This window comes from Pongo pygmaeus, chromosome 6 (genome assembly GCF_028885625.2).
Source record: "Pongo pygmaeus isolate AG05252 chromosome 6, NHGRI_mPonPyg2-v2.0_pri, whole genome shotgun sequence".
Lineage (NCBI taxonomy): Eukaryota > Metazoa > Chordata > Mammalia > Primates > Hominidae > Pongo > Pongo pygmaeus.
Genome location: NC_072379.2, coordinates 101,103,521 through 101,123,000, shown reverse-complemented (window position 1 = coordinate 101,123,000; position 19,480 = coordinate 101,103,521). Strand labels below are relative to the sequence as shown.

Below are 19,480 nucleotides of genomic sequence, written 5' to 3'. Positions count from 1 at the left end.
TCAATTATTCTCTTCATTATAACTCATGGGTTTTTTTGCCCTTTGCATGTCTGATAATCTTTGATTCAATGCTAGACATTGAAACCACCTCTGCAAAAATCATAACTGAGAAAATTATTACAGTGAAAGAGATCTGACATAACCAGCTCCATCTTGCTTCTAATCACCAAGCTGTCCTTGTTCATTTCTAGGTACAGGCTGAACTAACTTTTGGGAGGAACTTAGTTTATAGTTTAGCTTTGAAACTAAGACAATAACAGCCATTTCCCAAACAAACTCCCTGCCTGCCTGGGGACTAGACTCCCTTTTCAGGACAACAAATCAGCCAAAAGATTAGAAATTGTGGTTTAGGAGTCATGCAGCTAGAAGCTGCAAGATTCTAAACCTCCCCAAATTGCTCCTGTGGATAACACCACTATTGTAAAACCTAAGATCAGTGCTTGAGATATTTTGCAGACCCTAAACTCAGTCGATCGGCTGGCATAACCCAGATTGATAAACTGGCTCATCTGATCTTGTGGCCCCCAGTCAGGAACTGACTCAGCACAAAAGGACAGCTCTGACTCCCTATGATTTCATCTCAGACTGACTAATCAAAACTCCTAACTCACTGGCCCCCCATCAAATTATCCTTAAAAACTCAGATCGTCAGATTCTCAGGGAGACTGATTTAAGTAATAATAAAACTGGTCTCCTGCATAGCCAGCTCTGAGTGAATTTCTCTTTCTCTACTGCAATTCCCCTGTCTTGATAAGTTGGCTCTTTCTAGGCAGTGGGCAAGGTGAACCTGTTGGGTGGGTTACAACATTGTGAATTTTACTTTGTTGAGTGCTGGATATTTTTGTATTCCTGTAAATCTTGAGCTTTGCTCAAGGACGCAGTTAAGTTACTTGGAAATAGTTTAAGCCTTTCATCTCTTGCTTTTATAATTTGTTAGGCAATTATAGAGTGGTGCTCAGCCTAAGACTAATTGTTTCCTACTACTAAATGCTCTACCCAATGCCCCATGAGTTATGATTTTCTTTCCAGTCTGGTGGGAAGAACAGGCATTATTCCTGGACCTGTGTGAGCACCAGGTTCTATTCCCTCTGGTACTTTGTCTTATGAACCCTGTCTTGATCTTTATCGACTCTCATCTTGATCTCCCTAACTCAGGGAGTGTTCTAGACTCCAGAGCAATTCCGTTTTCCTGTACTGGAGCCTGGAGACTCTCTCAAGGCAGTAAGCAAGACTCATCTTTTTTGTTTCCTGTATCTGCTTAATTTTTAATTTTTTTTGTCATTGTTTCAGGTAGGAAGGTAAGTCAGACCCTTTAACTCCATCCTGCCCAGAAGACTTCATTATTTCTCTTTCTCCCTCTCCCTGACTTCTTTCCACCCTCTTTTTAAACTTATTTTGAAATAATTTCATACTCACAAGAAGTTACAAAAACAGTAGAGAGGTTCTGCATACCCATCACTCAGTTCCCCTAATAGTGACAGCTTCTGTAACTATACTGCACTATCAAAACCAGGAAATTAGCTGGCAAATTAACTGGACTATAGACCTTACTCAGATTTCACCAGTTTTTACATGCATTCATTTTTTGGGTATGTCTTTGTATATATACTCATGACATTTTAGGTATCACATATGTAGATTCATATATAACCCATCATTTTAATCAAGATATGGAACTGTTCTGTCACTACAAAGGAAGTCCCTTGTCATGTCCCTTTAAAGTCATACTCTCCTTCTCCTTCCCTAACCTATGGCAACCACTTGTCTATTCTCTACATCTTTAATTTTGTCGTTTCAAGAATGTTATATAAATGGAATCGTAGAGTATGGACCATTTTGAGATTGGCTTTTTTCACTCAGAATAATGCCCTTAAATTCCCTTCAAGTTGTTTACATCAACAGATTGTTCCCTTTGTTGGTGAATTACCTTATGTGGACATACCATGAGTCATATGAACAGTCAGTCATGGAAGGATATTTAAGTCATTTCCAGTTTTTGGCTATTACAAATAAAGCTGTGAACATTTGTGTACAGGTTTTTGTGTGAAGATAAGTTACATTTCCTCAGGATAAATGCCCAGGAATATAAATGCTAGGTGATTAATGGTAGTTTCTTTTTTTTTCTATTTTTTTAAGAAACTGCCAGACTGAATTATACAGTAGCTGTATCATTTTACATTCCCACTAGTAATGTAGAAGAGATCCAGTTTCTCTGCACACTTGCCAGCATTTGAATAATCAGTATTTTTAATTTTTGCCATTCTAGTAAGTATGTAGTATTTTATTCTGGTTTTAAAGTGCATTTCCCTAATGGCTAGTGATGGTAAATATCTTTTTATGTATTTATTTGCCATCATATATCTTCTGTGGTTGCCCTGTTTCTTAAAAATTACAAGATTAAACTTTTGTGTGCATGAATCATGTTTTCTTCACTACTGGGGATAGTTCACTTAGGATAAGGATTTGGCTATGGTTTAATATTTCTTGAATGACCAAAATAAATACAAAGACAATAATAAAACAAAACCCCACAGGCATCACAAACAGAACTCATAATGCTGTAAGATTGGGGCCTGCACTTTGAACTCTAGCCTAGGGATCAGCAAACTATAGCTCACAGGCCAAATCTGGCCAGGGGCCTGTTTTTGTATGCCCTGAAAGCTAAGAAGGGCTTTTACTTCTTTTTTTTTTGAGATGGAGTCTCTCTCTATCACCCAGGCTGGAGTCCAGTGGCATGATCTCGGCTCACTGCAATCTCTGCCCCTGGGTTCAAGCAATTCTCCCTGCCTTAGCCTCCTGAGTAGCTGGGATTTCAGGCATTCGCCACCACGCCCAGCTAATTTTGTATATTTGGTAGAGACAGGGTTTCGCCATGTTGGCCAGGCTGGTCTCTAACTCCTGACCTTAGGTGATCCACCCACCTCGGCCTCCCAAAGTGCTGGGATTACAGGTGTGAGCCACCGTGACCGGCCGGGCTTTTACATTTTTAAAGGGTTATTTAAAAACAAAAAAATATATGCAACAGAGTCCATATGTAATCTGCTTAGTCTAACATATTTACTATATGGTGTTTACAGATAAAGTTTGCAGATGAATGGAAAGAAAACCTGATCTTCTTTTTTGGGGCAAACATTAACAACATAGACCTCTGATTACCCATGATACTCTTAAGATCTTACTCTTTAACAAAAAGGTGGGGAAATAAAAACACCATAAAAGCGGCCGGGTGCAGTGGCTCAAGCCTGTAATCCCAGCACTTTGGGAGGCCGAGGTGGGCGGATCACGAGGTCAGGAGGTGAGACCAGCCTGGCCAATATGGTGAAACCCTGTCTCTACTAAAAATATCAAAATTAGCCGGGCATGGTGGTGGGCGCCTGTAGTCCCAGCTACTCAGGAGGCTTAGGCAGAAGAACGGCTGGAACCCGGGAGGCAGAGGTTGCAGTGAGCCGAGATGGCGCCACTGCACTCCAGCCTGGGTGATAGAGAGAGACTCCGTCTCAAAAAAAAAAAAAAAAAAAATCACCATAAAAGCACTATGACTTGAAAACAGTTCCTACATTAACTCCCTGTCAAAGTACTTTTAAGCAGATAGCTATAAGCCTTAGAGCATTCTTCATTCTGTTATTGAATTTCTTCCATGTGGTCCTGAAATATATATACATTGCTGACAAATTCATGTGCTATAAGCTTTGAAAAACCAAAAACTTTAGTGGGTTCTAAAATCAGAGCTATTTCCAAGAGTCAGTCATATCAAAAGACTGGATTTTTCCCGATTTGGAGAGAAAACAGTGTCTCTAGATTTTTAAAGTGGCATCTTATGAGCTTAGTCCCATTTCAACCTCTTTTCCAACCCATGAACGAGTATTCCATTATAAATAACAATTACGAGGGCAGCCGAGATGGCCAAATAGGAACAGCTCTGGTCTATAGCTCCCAGTGTGAGCGACGCAGAAGACGCATGATTTCTGCATTTCCATCTGAGGTACCGGGTTCATCTCACTAGGGAGTGCCAGACAGTGGGCGCAGGACAGTGAGTGCAGTGCACCATGTGGGAGCCGAAGCAGGGCGAGGCATTGCCTCACTCGGGAAACGCAAGGGGTCAGGGAGTTCCCTTTCCTAGTCAAAGAAAGGGGTGACAGACGGCACCTGGAAAATCGGGTCACTCCCACCCTAATACTGCGCTTTTCCAACGGGCTTAAAAAACGGCGCACCAGGAGATTATATCCCGCACCTGGCTCAGAGGGTCCTACGCCCACGGAGTCTCGCTGATTGCTAGCATAGCAGTCTGAGATCAAACTGCAAGGCAGCAGCAAGGCTGGGGGAGGGGCGCCCGCCATTGCCCAGGCTTGCTTAAGTAAACAAAGCAGCCAGGAAACTCGAACTGGGTGGAACCCACCACAGCTCAAGGAGGCCTGCCTGCCTCTGTAGGCTCCACCTCTGGGGGCAGGGCACAGACAAACAAAAAGACAGCAGTAACCTCTGCAGACTTAAATGTCCCTATCTGACAGCTTTGAAGAGAGCAGTGGTTCTCCCAGCACGCAGCTGGAGATCTGAGAACAGGCAGACTGCGTCCTCAAGTGGGTCCCTGACCCCTGACCCCCGAGCAGCCTAACTGGGAGGCATCCCCCAGTAGGGGCAGACTGACACCTCACATGGCCGGGTACTCCTCTGAGACAAAACTTCCAGAGGAATGATCAGACAGCAGCATTCACGGTTCACGAAAATCCGCTCTTCTGCAGCCACCGCTGCTGGTACACAGGCAAACAGGGTCTGGAGTGGACCTATAGCAAACTCCAACAGACCTGCAGCTGAGGGTCCTGACTGTTAGAAGGAAAACTAACAAACAGAAAGGACATCCACACCAAAAACCCATCTGTACATCACCATCATCAAAGACCAAAAGTAGATAAAACCGCAAAGATGGGGAAAAAACAGAGCAGAAAAACTGGAAACTCTAAAAAGCAGAGCGCCTTTCCTCCTCCAAAGGAACGCAGTTCTTCACCAGCAACAGAACAAAGCTGGACAGAGAATGACTTTGACGAGTTGAGAGAAGAAGGCTTCAGAAGATCAAACTACTCCAAGCTATAGGAGGAAATTCAAACCAAAGGCAAAGAAGTTAAAAACTTTGAAAAAAATTTAGATGAATGTATAACTAGAATAACTAATACAGAGAAGTGCTTAAAGGAGCTGATGGAGCTGAAAGCCAAGGCTCGAGAACTACGTGAAGAATGCAGAAGCCTCAGGAGCCGATGCGACCAACTGGAAGAAAGGGTACCAGTGACAGAAGATGAAATGAATGAAATGAAGCAAGAAGGGAAGTTGAGAGAAAAAAGAAGAAAAAGAAATGAACAAACCCTCCAAGAAATATGGGACTATGTGAAAAGACCAAATCTACGTCTGATTGGTGTACCTGAAAGTGACGGGGAGAATGGAACCAAGTTGGAAAACGCTCTGCAGGATATTATCCAGGAGAACTTCCCCAATCTAGCAAGGGAGGCCAACATTCAGATTCAAGAAATACAGAGAACACCACAAAGATACTCCTCGAGAAGAGCAACTCCAAGACACATAATTGTCAGATTCACCAAAGTTGAAATGAAGGAAAAAATGTTAAGGGCAGCCAGAGAGAAAGGTCGGGTTACCCACAAAGGGAAGCCCATCAGACTAACAGCTGATCTCTCAGCAGAAACTCTACCAGCCAGAAGAGAGTGGGGGCCAATATTCAACATTCTTAAAGAAAAGAATTTTCAACGCAGAATTTCATATCCATCCAAACTAAGCTTCATAAGTGAAGGAGACATAAAATACTTGACAGACAAGCAAATGCTGAGAGATTTTGTCACCACCAGGCCTGCCCTAAAAGAGCTCCTGAAGGAAGCACTAAACATGGAAAGGAACAACCGGTATCAGCCGCTGCAAAATCATTCCAAATTGTAAAGACCATTGAGGCTAAGAAGAAACTGCATCAACCAACGAGCAAAATAATCAGCTAACATCATAATGACAGGATCAAATTCACACATAACAATATTAACTTTAAATGTAAATAGACTAAATGCTCCAATTAAAAGACACAGACTGGCAAATTGGATGAAGAGTCAAGACCCCATCAGTGTGCTGTATTCAGGAAACCCATCTCACGTGCAGAGACACACATAGGATCAAAATAAAGGGATGGAGGAAGATCTACCAAGCAAATGGAAAACAAAAAAAGGCAGGGGTTGCAATCCTAGTCTCTGATAATACAGACTTTAAACCAACAAAGATCAAAAGAGACAAAGAAGGCCATTACATCATGGTAAAGGGATCAATTCAACAAGAAGAGATAACTATCCTAAATATATATGCACCCAATACAGGAACACCCAGATTCATAAAGCAAGTCCTGAGTGACCTACAAAGAGACTTAGATTCCCACATAATAATAATGGGAGACTTTAACACCCCACTGTCAACATTAGAAAGATCAGCAAGACAAAAAGTTAACAAGGATATCCAGGAATTGAACTCAGCTCTGCACCAAGCAGACCTAATAGACATCTACAGAACTCTCCACTCCAAATCAACAGAATATACATTTTTTTCAGCACCACACCGCACCTATTCCAAAATTGAACACATACTTGGAAGTAAAGCTCTCCTCAGCAAATGTAAAAGATCAGAAATTATAACAAACTGTCTCTCAGACCACAGTGCAATCAAACTAGAACTCAGGATTAAGAAACTCACTCAAAACTGCTCAACTACATGGAAACTGAACAACCTGCTCCTGAATGACTACTGAGTACATAACGAAATGAAGGCAGAAATAAAGATGTTCTTTGAAACCAACGAGAACCAAGACACAACATACCAGAATCTCTGGGATGCATTCTAAGCAGTGTGTAGAGGGAAATTTATAGCACTAAATGCCCACAAGAGAAAGCAGGAAAGATCCAAAATTGACACCCTAACATCACAATTAAAAGAACTAGAAAAGCAGGAGCAAACACATTCAAAAGCTAGCAGAAGGCAAGAAATAACTAAAATCAGAGAAGAACTGAAAGAAATAGAGACACAAAAAACCCTTCAAAAAATTAATGAATCCAGGAGCTGGTTTTTTGAAAGGATCAACAAAATTGATAGACCGCTAGCAAGACTAATAAAGAAGAAAAGAGAGAAGAATCCAATAGACACAATAAAAAATGATAAAGGGGATATCACCACTGATCCCACAGAAATACAAACTACCATCAGAGAATACTACAAACACCTCTATGCAAATAAACTAGAAAATCTAGAAGAAACGGATAAATTCCTCGACACATACACCCTCCCAAGACCAAACCAGGAAGAAGTTGAATCTCTGAATAGACCAATAACAGGCTCTGAAATTGTGGCAATAATCAATAGCTTACCAACCAAAAAGAGTCCAGGACCAGATGGATTCATAGCCGAATTCTACCAGAGGTACAAGGAGGAACTGGTACCATTCCTTCTGAAACTATTCCAATCAATAGAAAAAGAGGGAATCCTTCCTAACTCATTTTATGAGGCCAGCACCATCCTGATACCAAAGCCGGGCAGAGACACAACAAAAAAAGAAAATTTTAGACCAATATCCTTGATGAACATTGATGCAAAAATCCTCAATAAAATACTGGCAAACGGAATGCAGCAGCACATCAAAAAGCTTATCCACCATGATCAAGTGGGCTTCATCCCTGGGATGCAAGGCTGGTTCAATATACGCAAATCAATAAATGTAATCCAGCATATAAACAGAACCGAAGACAAAAACCACATGATTATCTCAATAGGTGCAGAAAAGGCCTTTGACAAAATTCAACAACCTTTCATGCTAAAAACTCTCAATAAATTAGGTATTGATGGGACATATCTCAAAATAATAAGAGCTATCTATGACAAACCCACAGCCAATATCATACTGAATGGGCAAAAACTGGAAGCATTCCCTTTGAAAACTGGCACAAGACAGGGATGCCCTCTCTCACCACTCCTATTCAACATAGTGTTGGAAGTTCTGGCCAGGGCAATTAGGCAGGAGAAGGAAATAAAGGGTATTCAATTAGGAAAAGAGGAAGTCAAATTGTCCCTGTTTGCAGATGACATGATTGTATATCTAGAAAACCCCGTTGTCTCAGCCCAAAATCTCCTTAAGCTGATAAGCAACTTCAGCAAAGTCTCAGGATACAAAATCAATGTACAAAAATCACAAGCATTCTTATACACCAATAACAGACAAACAGAGAGCCAAATCATGAGTGAACTCCCATTCACAATTGCTTCAAAGAGAATAAAATACGTAGGAATCCAACTTACAAGGGACGTGAAGGACCTCTTCAAGGAGAACTACAAACCACTGCTCAATGAAATAAAAGAGGATACAAAGAAATGGAAGAACATTCCATGCTCTTGGGTAGAAAGAATCAATATGGTGAAAATGGCCATACTGCCCAAGGTAATTTATAGATTCAATGCCATCCCCATCAAACTACCAATGACTTTCTTCACAGAATTGGAAAAAACTACTTTAAAGTTCATATGGAACCAAAAAGGAGCCCACATCGCCAAGTCAATCCTAAGCCAAAAGAACAAAGCCAAAAGAACAAAACTTCAAATTATACTACAAGGCTACAGTAACCAAGACAGCATGGTACTGGTACCAAAACAGAGATATAGATCGATGGAACAGAACAGAGCCCTCAGAAATAGCGCCGCATATCTACAACTATCTGATCTTTGACAAACCTGAGAAAAACAAGCAATGGGGAAAGGATTCCCTATTTAATAAATGGTGCTGGGAAAACTGGCTAGCCATATGGAGAAAGCTGAAACTGGATCCCTTCCTTACACCTTATACAAAAATTAATTCAAGATGGATTAAAGACTTAAACGTTAGACCTAAAACCATAAAAACCCTAGAAGAAAACCTAGGCATTACCATTCAGGACATAGGCATAGGCAAGGACTTCATGTCTAAACCACCAAAAGCAATGGCAACAAAAGCCAAAATTGACAAATGGGATCTAATTAAACTCAAGAGCTTCTGCACAGCAAAAGAAACTACTATCAGAGTGAACAGGCAACCTACAAAATGGGAGAAAAGTTTTGCAGCCTACTCATCTGACAAAGGGCTAATATGCAGAATCTACAGTGAACTCAATCAAATTTACAAGAAGAAAACAAACAACCCCATCAAAAAGTGGGCGAAGAACATGAACAGACACTTCTCAAAAGAAGACATTTATGCAGCCAAAAAACACATGAAAAAATGCTCACCGTCACTGGCCATCAGAGAAATGCAAATCAAAACCACAGTGAGATACCATCTCACACCAGTTAGAATGGCAGTCATTAAAAAGTCAGGAAACAACAGGTGCTGGAGAGGATGTGGAGAAATAGGAACACTTTTACACTGTTTGTGGGACTGTAAACTAGTTCAACCCTTGTGGAAGTCAGTGTGGCGATTCCTCAGGGATCTAGAACTAGAAATACCATTTGACCCAGCCATCCCATTAGTGGGTATATACCCAAAGGACTATAAATCATGCTGCTATAAAGACACATGCACACATATGTTTATTGCAGTACTATTCACAATAGCAAAGACTTGGAACCAACCCAAATGTCCAACAATGATAGACTGCATTAAGAAAATGTGGCACATATACACCATGGAATACTATGCAGCCATAAAAAATCATGAGTTCATGTCCTTTGTAGGGACACGGATGAAATTGGAAATCATCATTCCAGTAAACTATCGGAAGTACAAAAAACCAAACACCGCATATTCTCACTCATAGGTGGGAATTGAACAATGAGAACACATGGACACAGGAAGGGGAACATCACACTCTGGGGAGTGTTGTGGGGTGGGGGGAGGGGGGAGGGATAGCATTAGGAGATTTACCTAATGCTAAATGACGAGTTAATGGGTGCAGCACACCAGCATGGCACATGTATACATATGTAACTAACCTGCACATTGTGCACATGTACCCTAAAACTTAAAGTATAATAATAATAAAATAAATAACAATTCCATTGTATGTTATTACCCTCTGTCCTTTAGACAAGCTAAGAACTCTTTCCTGACTTGGTGGTTTATTTTTATCCCAAATGAATTTATGTTGTATATGCTTTATATTTCCAGTTTTACTAAAATGAGGTAAACCCAGTAGTGCTAGCTTCCCTACTATCCAGACAATGACAAACACCAATTCGTTCACTGGCAACACACTTTACCTCTAATATTCTTTGAACATTTAAACATCTAAATTGTGGAGTTGTAAAGACCAAAGGACTTTGTACCACATGCATACCTGGGCTTGGAGACTTGATGTTTACCACAGTCAAGTTTCATATCTAAGTTGATGAAACAAGTCTAAAACCTAATAGAGAAGCCAACTTATTAGAAGCATCTTACCTAAGCCACTCACAACATGTTAAATTTGCCACACATGGGTAGAGGACAAAACTTAGAATCAAGACTCTCATAAAGATTAGAGAATGCAGCCCCAATACACACTTGTGCATAGCTTTTTAGTAGGTAAATGTTTCAGCCTGAGAGTCTCAGGTTTCCTTTTGACCTCAGAATAGCACATAATACGTGTAAATCATGGTAGGAATTATACACCTGAGTTATTTATCAGTGACAGCAATAGCAAAGGAAACCATTGAGCAGGAAATCAAATAAATAATTATAGAGCTGACACATCAAAACCCTGTGGGAAGCCGGAACCTAAGGGAATAATTTTACTGGCATGGCTTCTTGCAGAGATTATCCAGAAGTCATGCTGCAGATAAAATCCAGGCTCTTCGCAATAAGAGTATTTCTATTTTTATCCCTCATGGGCTCTATGAGGAAGGCCAAGATGAGCTGAGCTCAGCTGCCTATAATAATAGCTCACATATAAAGCTGCTCATTATTTCCAAAATTTGGTTTCAGATTGGAAATCTCCACAGAAAAAAGCAATCTGCCCTGATTTTCTAGGCCTCTTAAATTATTTCATCCAGTTGATACATAAGGCCTGTGGCTGACTGGGTACCAAACAGTTTTAAAACCAAAATGAAATATGGAAGTTTCTCTTAAACCCAATCACCTGTTCATACTCACAGCTCCCTCCAGAGACTGCTGCTCTCTTTACCTGAGGTCCTGTTGCATTATTACTTTAATGGATTTAATTTGCTATCAGAGACAACATACAGATCCATCTGGGGACCAGCCTCATAGGATAGTCTGTGCTACTCTGCAAAATGATGCTGGATCAGTACCTAGATTCTTCCACTGTGAACAGGAAATAAACTCATCATTCTGCGATTTGGCCCTTCCTGGTTCAGGAGGTGGGGCCGGAATATAAGCCATAATAACAAGTAACACACAAAAAGAACTCAATAAGCTAAGGCGCTTCATAATAACCAATGAGGTAAGCATGCATCTTCCTCATAGCATTCATTCGTCTTTAGCTTCAAGCAAAAGTTACTGAAGGCCTATTTATTTGCTGAGTTTAAGATAGCTCACTATGGAGTCCAGGACCCTGTACTCCTTCTGCTGAATTACTGCAGTAACCTCCTAAAAAGCAAAAGTCGTTTTTTAACCCTTCATCCACCATTGTTCTTTCTCATCTATCCCCACTCAACATTCAGAGTGATCTTTCTAACACTCAAATCTGATTATGTGAACCCCAAGTTAAAACCTTCCAAGGGCTTCCCAATGCTCTTAATATAAAATCCAAACTGTCCCATATGATCTGACCTCTCCCAAACTCTCCAGCCTACTTTTATGCCACTTTCCCCTTTACTCTCTATACTTTGGCCATGTTTGACTTCTCTCACTTCCTCACCCCTGTGTTCTCACAGTACAATGTACATACATTTATAATAACGTTGATCCCACTGTACTGTATTCTCTGGTTTGCCTTTCCTCACTAGAATGTAAGCTCCTCAGAAGGCAGTGAGACCATGCTTTATATTATCCTTGCACTCCTAGTTTCTGGCAGTGTTGACTCAAACATTTGTTGAGTAACTGAGCAAATAAAGAAAAATAGAGAAGACAGGAGAAGGAGGAGGTAGGCTAGGGAAAGATAATTTTGTTTTTAAACATTAAGTTTTAGGTGGCACTGGTTTAGTGGAATAGAAATGTACAAGAACAATAGAGATCAGGTCTGCATATATTGACTTGGAAGTTATGTACATAGAAATAATGACTGAAGTCATGAGAATAGTTTTAAAACTAAATCTAAATTTTAGAAAGGCATATGATTCTATGAATAAATGAATAAAAATATGACAAAATAGCTTTAGCTTATAATTCAAACATGCTTACATATGCAAATAATTTTGGTTATGCTATGATTCAGAGCACAGTTAAACAAACTTGTATTATTGTTTTAGATTATTGGGACCAAAAATAGGTAACTCTCTTGGCTCCTTATCAAATTCAGGACATTAGATCACAAGTTGATTCTCACTATATTTGATATCCAGTCACACACTGCATAACAATGTTTCAGTCAACGATGAACTACAGAAATGATGGTTGTCCCATAAGATTATAATAGAGGTAAAAAACTCCTATCACCTAGTGACTTCGTAGCCATCCTAATGGTCGTTTAAACGCAACGCACTACCCGCATTTGTGGTGATGCTGGTGTAAACAAACCCACTCCACTGTCATAAAAAAGTATGGCACATATGTTATGTGTAGTTCATAATACTTGATAATGAGAATAAATGACCGTGTTACTGATTTACGTATTTACTATACTTTTTATCGTTAGAGTGTATATCTTCTGCTTATTAAAAAAAAAAAAGTTATGATACAACAGCCTCAGGCAGGTCCTTCAGGAAGTATTCCAGAAGAAGGCATTATCATCACAGGAGATGACAGCTCCATGTGTGTTATTGCCCCTGAAGGCCTTTCAGTGGGACAAGATGTGGAGGTGAAAGTGATATTGACGTTCTTGACCCAGTAAAGGCCTAGACTAATGTGTGTGTTTGTGTCTTCGTTTTTAACAAAGTTTAAAAAGTAAAATAAAAAAAAATTAACAATTTTAAAAACAGAAAAAAGCTTACAGAATAAAGACAGACAAGTATATCTCTACAGCTGTAAAATGTGTTTGTGTTTCAAGCTAAGTATTATTACAAAAGAGTCAAAAAGTTTTTTATTTTATTTTTTTCTGAGAGGGAGTCTCGCTCTGTTGCTCAGACTGGAGTGCAGTGGTGCGATCTTGGCTCATTGCACCCTCTGCCTCCTGGGTTCAAGGGATTCTTTTTCCTCAGCCTCCCGAGTAGCTGAGATTACAGGCGCCCGCCACCACGCCCGGCTAATTTTTGTATTTTAGTAGAGACGGGGGTTTCACTATGTTGGTCAGGCTGGTCTCGAACTCCTGACCTCAAACAATCTGCCTGCCTTGGACTCCCAAAGTGCTGGGATTACAGGCTGGGATTACAGCCACCGCGCCCAGCCTCAAAAAATTTTTAAAAATGTAAGTTTATAAAGTAAAATGTTCTTTGGGAAGTTGAGGCGGGAGGATCACTTAAGGCCAGGAGCTGAAGACAAGCCTGGGAAACATAGCAAGGCCTTGTCTCTGCTAAAAACTTTTTAAAAATTAGCTGGCATGGTAGTACACACCTGTAACCTAGCTACTAGGGAGGCTGAGGCAGAAGGATCACTTGAGCCCAGAGTTTGAGTTTATAGTGAGCTATAATTGCACTCCAGTCTATGCAACAGAGAAAGCAGCTGTCTCTAGAATAAATAAAGTAAAAAAGTTACAGTAAACTAAGGCTAATTTATTATTGAAGAAACTTAAAAATAAATTCAGTGTAGCCTAACTGTACAGTGTTTATAAAGTCTATAGTAGTAATGTCCTAGGCCTTCACATGCACTCACCACTCATCATACTGACTCACTCAGAGCAACTTCCAGTCCTGCAAGCTCCACTTACGGTAAGTGCCCTATACAGGCATACCATGTTTTATCTTTTATACCATATTTTTACTGTACCTTTTCTATATATAGATATACAAATACCATTGTGTTACAATTGCCTACAGTTTTCAGTACAGTAGCCTGCTGTACAGGGTGTAGCCTAGGAACAATAGGCTACTACACAGCCTCGGTGTGTAGTAGGCTGTACCATCTAGGTTTGTATAGGTTCACTCTATAATGTTCACATGACAACAAAATTGCCTAATAACACATTTCTCAGAATGTATCTCTGTCATTAAGTGACACATGACTGTACTTAGATTTTCATCAAATTTTCGCCACATAACTATGAGTTTGCCCATTAGGCAGCATGCAGTTATATCTGGGAGTGTATAGGTATTATTTTTATTCCTGTTATGTTTTTTGTTAATATTCTATGAATTTTAACAGACAACTTTCTTAATTTTCATGACGTATAACATGAATACCTAAAACTGAAATTTGATCTTATGAAGACCACCCTCCCCTACTCCCCAATTCTTCCTTTTTCTAGTCGGCATCTCATGGGTTTAGCTTGTAGCATTCATCCCTATACACGGTCTAATTGCAATGTCCTCCTTGATGCCATTCTGGTAAAATTTAAAGGAAAACTTCACCAGCATTAATTTTTTTATTCATTAAAACAACAAACCTTGGCCAGGCGCAGTGGCTCATGCCTGTAATCCCAGCACTTTGGGAGGCCGAGGTGGGCTGATCACCTGAGGTCAGGAATTTGAGAGCAGCCTGGCCAACATGGCGAAACCCTGTCTCTATTAAAAATACAAAAAAAATTAGCCGGGCATGGTGGCGCACGCCTGTAGTCCCAGCTACTCAGGAGGGTGAGGCAGCAGATCGTTTGAACCCGGGAGGCGGAGGTTGCAGTGAGCCAAGGTTACATCACTGCACTCCAGTATGGGCAATAGAGCAAGACTCTGTCTCAAAAAGCAAAACAAAACAAAAAAAAACAACCAATGACAAACCTTAAAAAAATAGTATCAGCCACCAGTGTAGCCAAATATAATGAAAAATGTACAAAAATGATTCACATTTGTGGGACTAAGAATTTGTTGTTCTGAAAGAGCAAGTTTAAAATGTACATACCAAACAAAATTCCGATTTACTCCAGTCATACGAAGTGAGTTTTAAATTTTGCATTATAATATATGTATTCAGTTTATTTTTAAGTTCAAGAATTAGAAAGCAGGTCTTCTAGAAAATTTAAAAATCAATTTTACCCAATGACAGGACAAATGAGTGTTCCTAAATGATTTAATGAGGTCTTTTTAAACAAAATGTCTGCATCATATTAATGATAAGCAACTAGAAGAAAAAAAGATGTCAAACATGAGGACGTAATGATGGAAAAATATAAAAAAGCTAAAATTTCTGTTAAGTGTACCACATTTCTACTTATGTATGGAGAATGGCTATTCATCTGACAGAGCAAAATGCAGCCTCCTTACCAGTCACTGTTACAACATCATCTTTACGAGCTTCAGCCATTTCCTGAACATGGACTTCTGAGTTCACATCAACCTCTTTCCCTGATAACTGCAAATGAGCTTGAAGTGAAGATGGGACCTTGACAATAATAGAACCTGTAATAAATATAATGGAGAACTTAGTAATATAAAGAAATCAAAAGTACCAGAGTCTATTATAAATTTGACTGAAAGGGTAGCATTGCCCCTGGGACACTGTTTTTACTCCTCAGCGTACAGTATTTATTTAAACCTTTTCCTTATTCCCAGGTGCCCAAAGTTTCCTTACTCTCAAGGCATTCACAGTAACGTCTGTCAAGAATATGGGTTATTAGCACATTATTAACTACTAGTTCTTCTTTTGCCGATAGTCCTACACAGCTCATCCAACACCAGAAAGTGAGTAATTTACTACACATGTAGCTTATAGATAGGATTTACCATTGAGCATCTAATATGAGCCAGACCCCTAATTACATTATGTTTTAATCCCCATATTAACTTTATGATGTATTATTATCACCCCGATTTTACAGATAAGAACTTGCTCAAGTTCCCACTAGTGCTAGTGCTGGAACCCAGACTCAGCTCAATAATTACAAAGCCCATGCTTTTTTTTTTTATTACACTTTAAGTTTTAGGGTACATGTGAACAATGTGCAGGTTAGTTACATATGTATACATGTGCCATGTTGGTGTGCTGCACCCATTAACTCGTCATTTAATGTTAGGTATATCTCCTAATGCTATCCCTCCCCCCTTCCCCCACACACAACAGGTGTGTGATGTTCCCCTTCCTGTGTCCATGTGTTCTCATTGTTCAACTCCCACCTGTGAGTGAGAACATGTGGTGTTTGGTTTTTTGTCCTTGCGATAGTTTGCTGAGAATGATGGTTTCCAGCTTCATCCATGTCCCCACAAAGGACATGAACTCATTCTTTTTTATGGCTGCATAGTATCCCATGGTGTAAATGTGCCACATTTTCTTAATCCAGTCTATCACTGTTGGACATTTGGGTTGGTTCCAAGTCTTTGCTATTGTGAATAGTGCCACAATAAACATATGTGTGCATGTTTATTGCACATGTGTGCATCTTTATAGCACCATGATTTATAATCCTTTGGGTATATACCCAGTAATGGGATGGCTGGGTCAAATGGTATTTCTAGTTCTAGTTCAAGATCCCTGAGGAATCGCTACACTGACTTCCACAATGGTAGAACTAGCTTACAGTCCCACCAACAGTGTAAAAGTGTTCCTATTTCTCCACATCCTCTCCAGCACCTGTTGTTTCCTGACACTTTAATGATTGCCATTCTAACTGGTGTGAGATATCTCATTGTGGTTTTGATTTGCATTTCTCTGATGGCCAGTGATGATGAGCATTTTTTCATGTGACTTTTGGCTGCATAAATGTCTTCTTTTGAGAAGTGTCTGTTCATATCTTTCACCCACCTTTTGATGGGGCTGTTTGTTTTTTTCTTGTAAATTTGTTTGAGTTCATTGTAGATTCTGGATATTAGCCCTTTGTCAGATGAGTAGATTGCAAAAAATTTCTCCCATTCTGTAGGTTGCCTGTTCACTCTGATGGTAGTTTCTTTTGCTGTGCAGAAGCTCTTTAGTTTAATTACATCCATTTGTCAATTTTGGCTTTTGTTGCCATTGCTTTTGGTGGTTTAGACATGAAGTCCTTGCCAATGCCTATGTCCTGAATGGTATTGCCTAGGTTTTCTTCTAGGGATTTTATGGTTTTAGGTCTAACATGTAAGTCTTTAATCCATCTTGAATTAATTTTTGTATAAGATGTAAGGAAGGGATCCAGTTTCGGCTTTCTACATATGGCTAGCCAGTTTTCCCAGCACCATTTATTAAATAGGGAATCCTTTCCCCATTGCTTGTTTTTCTCAGCTTTGTCAAAGATGAGATGGTTGTAGATATGCGGCATTATTTCTGAGGGCTCTGTTCTGTTCCATTGGTCTATATCTCTGTTTTGGTACCAGTACCATGCTGTTTTGGTTACTGTAGCCTTGTAGTATAGTTTGAAGTCAGGTAGCATGATGCCTCCAGCTTTGTTCTTTTGGCTTAGGATTGACTTCGCAATGTGGGCTCTTTTTTGGTTCCATATGAACTTTAAAGTAGTTTTTTCCAATTCTGTGAAGAAAGTCATTGGTAGCTTGATGGGGATGGCATTGAATCTGTAAATCACCTTGGGCAGTATGGCCATTTTCACGATATTGATTCTTCCTACCCATGAGCATGGAATGTTCTTCCATTTCTTTGTATCCTCTTTTATTTCATTGAGCAGTGGTTTGTAGTTCTCCTTGAAGGAGGTCCTTGGCATCCCTTGTAAGTTGGATTCCTAGGTATTTTATTCTCTTTGAAGCAATTGTGAATGGGAGTTCACTCATGATTTGGCTCTCTGTTTGTCTGTTATTGGTGTATAAGAATGCTTGTGATTTTTGTACATTGATTTTGTATCCTGAGACTTTGCTGAAGTTGCCTATCAGCTTAAGGAGATTTTGGGCTGAGACGATGGGGTTTTCTAGATATACAATCATGTCATCTGCAAACAGGGACAATTTGACTTCCTCTTTTCCTAATTGAATACCCTTTATTTCTTTCTCCTCCCTGATTGCCCTGGCCAGAACTTCCAACACTATGTTGAATAGGAGTGGTGAGAGAGGGCATCCCTGTCTTGTGCCAGTTTTCAAGGGGAATACTTCCAGTTTTTGCTCATTCAGTATAATATTGGCTGTGGATTTGTCATAGATAGCTCTTATTATTTTGAGATATGTCCCATCAATACCTAATTTATTGAGAGTTTTTAGCATGAAGGACGTTGTTGAATTTTGTCAAAGGCCTTTTCTGCATCTATTGAGATAATCATATGGTTTTTGTCATTGGTTCTGTTTATATACTGGATTATGTTTATTGATTTGCATATGTTGAACCAGCCTTGCATCCCAGGGATGAAGCCCACTTGATCATGGTGCATAAGCTTCTTGATGTGCTGCTGGATTCAGTTTCCCAGTATTTTATTAAGGATTTTTGCATCGATGTTCATCAGGGATATTGGTCTAAAATTCTCTTTTTTTGTTGTGTCTCTGCCAGGCTTTGGTATCAGGAAGATGCTGGCCTCATAAAATGAGTTAGGAAGGATTCCCTCTTTTTCTATTGATTGGAATAGTTTCAGAAGGAATGGTACCAGCTCCTCCTTGTATCTCTGGTAGAATTCGGCTGTGAATCCATCTGGTCCTGGACTTTTTTTGGTTGGTAAGCTATTAATTATTGCCTCAATTTCAGAGCCTGTTATTGGTCTATTCAGAGATTCAACTTCTTCCTGGTTTAGTCTTGGGAGGTTATATGTGTTGAGGAATTTATCCATTTCTTCTAGATTTTCTAGTTTATTTGCATAGAGGTGTTTATAGTATTCTCTGATGGTAGTTTGTATTTCTGTGGGATCGGTGGTGATATGCCCTTTATCATTTTTTATTGCGTCTATTTGATTCTTCTCTCTTTTCTTCTTTATTAGTCTTGCTAGCAGTCTATCAATTTTGTTGATCTTTTCAAAAAACAAGCTCCCGCATTCACTGATTTTTTGAAGGGTTTTTTGTGTCTCTATTTCCTTCAGTTCTGCTCTGATCTTAGTTATTTCTTGCCTTCTGCTAGCTTTTGAATGTGTTTGCTCTTGCTTCTCTAGTTCTTTTAATTGTGATGTTAGGGTGTCAATTTTAGATCTTTCCTGCTTTCTCTTGTGGGCATTTAGTGCTATAAATTTCCCTCTACACACTACTTTGAATGTGTCCCAGAGATTCTGGTATTTTGTGTCTTTGTTCTCATTGGTTTCAAAGTACATTTTTATTTCTGCCTTCATTTCGTTATGTACCCAGTAGTCATTCAGGAGCAGGTTGTTCAGTTTCCATGTAGTTGAGCGGTTCTGAGTGAGTTTCTTAATCCTGAGTTCTAGTTTGATTGCACTGTGGTCTGAGAGACAGTTTGTTATAATTTCTGTTCTTTTACATT

The 19,480-nt window shown here is 39.7% G+C and overlaps 2 protein-coding genes across 6 annotated transcripts in view; one reads left to right on the top strand and one right to left on the bottom strand.

The window, feature by feature from the left end:
* CCDC146 (coiled-coil domain containing 146) overlaps positions 1-19,480 on the top strand; it is a 260,083-nt gene that overhangs the window by 31,713 nt on the left and 208,890 nt on the right. The window lies entirely within an intron of this gene.
* The window catches only part of FAM185A (family with sequence similarity 185 member A), a 183,385-nt gene that overhangs the window by 129,304 nt on the left and 34,601 nt on the right, over positions 1-19,480 (bottom strand). For all 5 annotated transcript variants that reach the window (XR_008503635.2, XM_054494975.2, XM_063667687.1 and 2 more), the window contains exon 7: positions 15,439-15,573. Coding sequence is in view for 4 of the 5 variants with exons in the window: in XM_054494975.2 (XP_054350950.1) it covers positions 15,439-15,573 (135 nt within the window). In the remaining variant the exon portion in view is untranslated. The remainder of the gene's footprint in view (positions 1-15,438; positions 15,574-19,480) is intronic.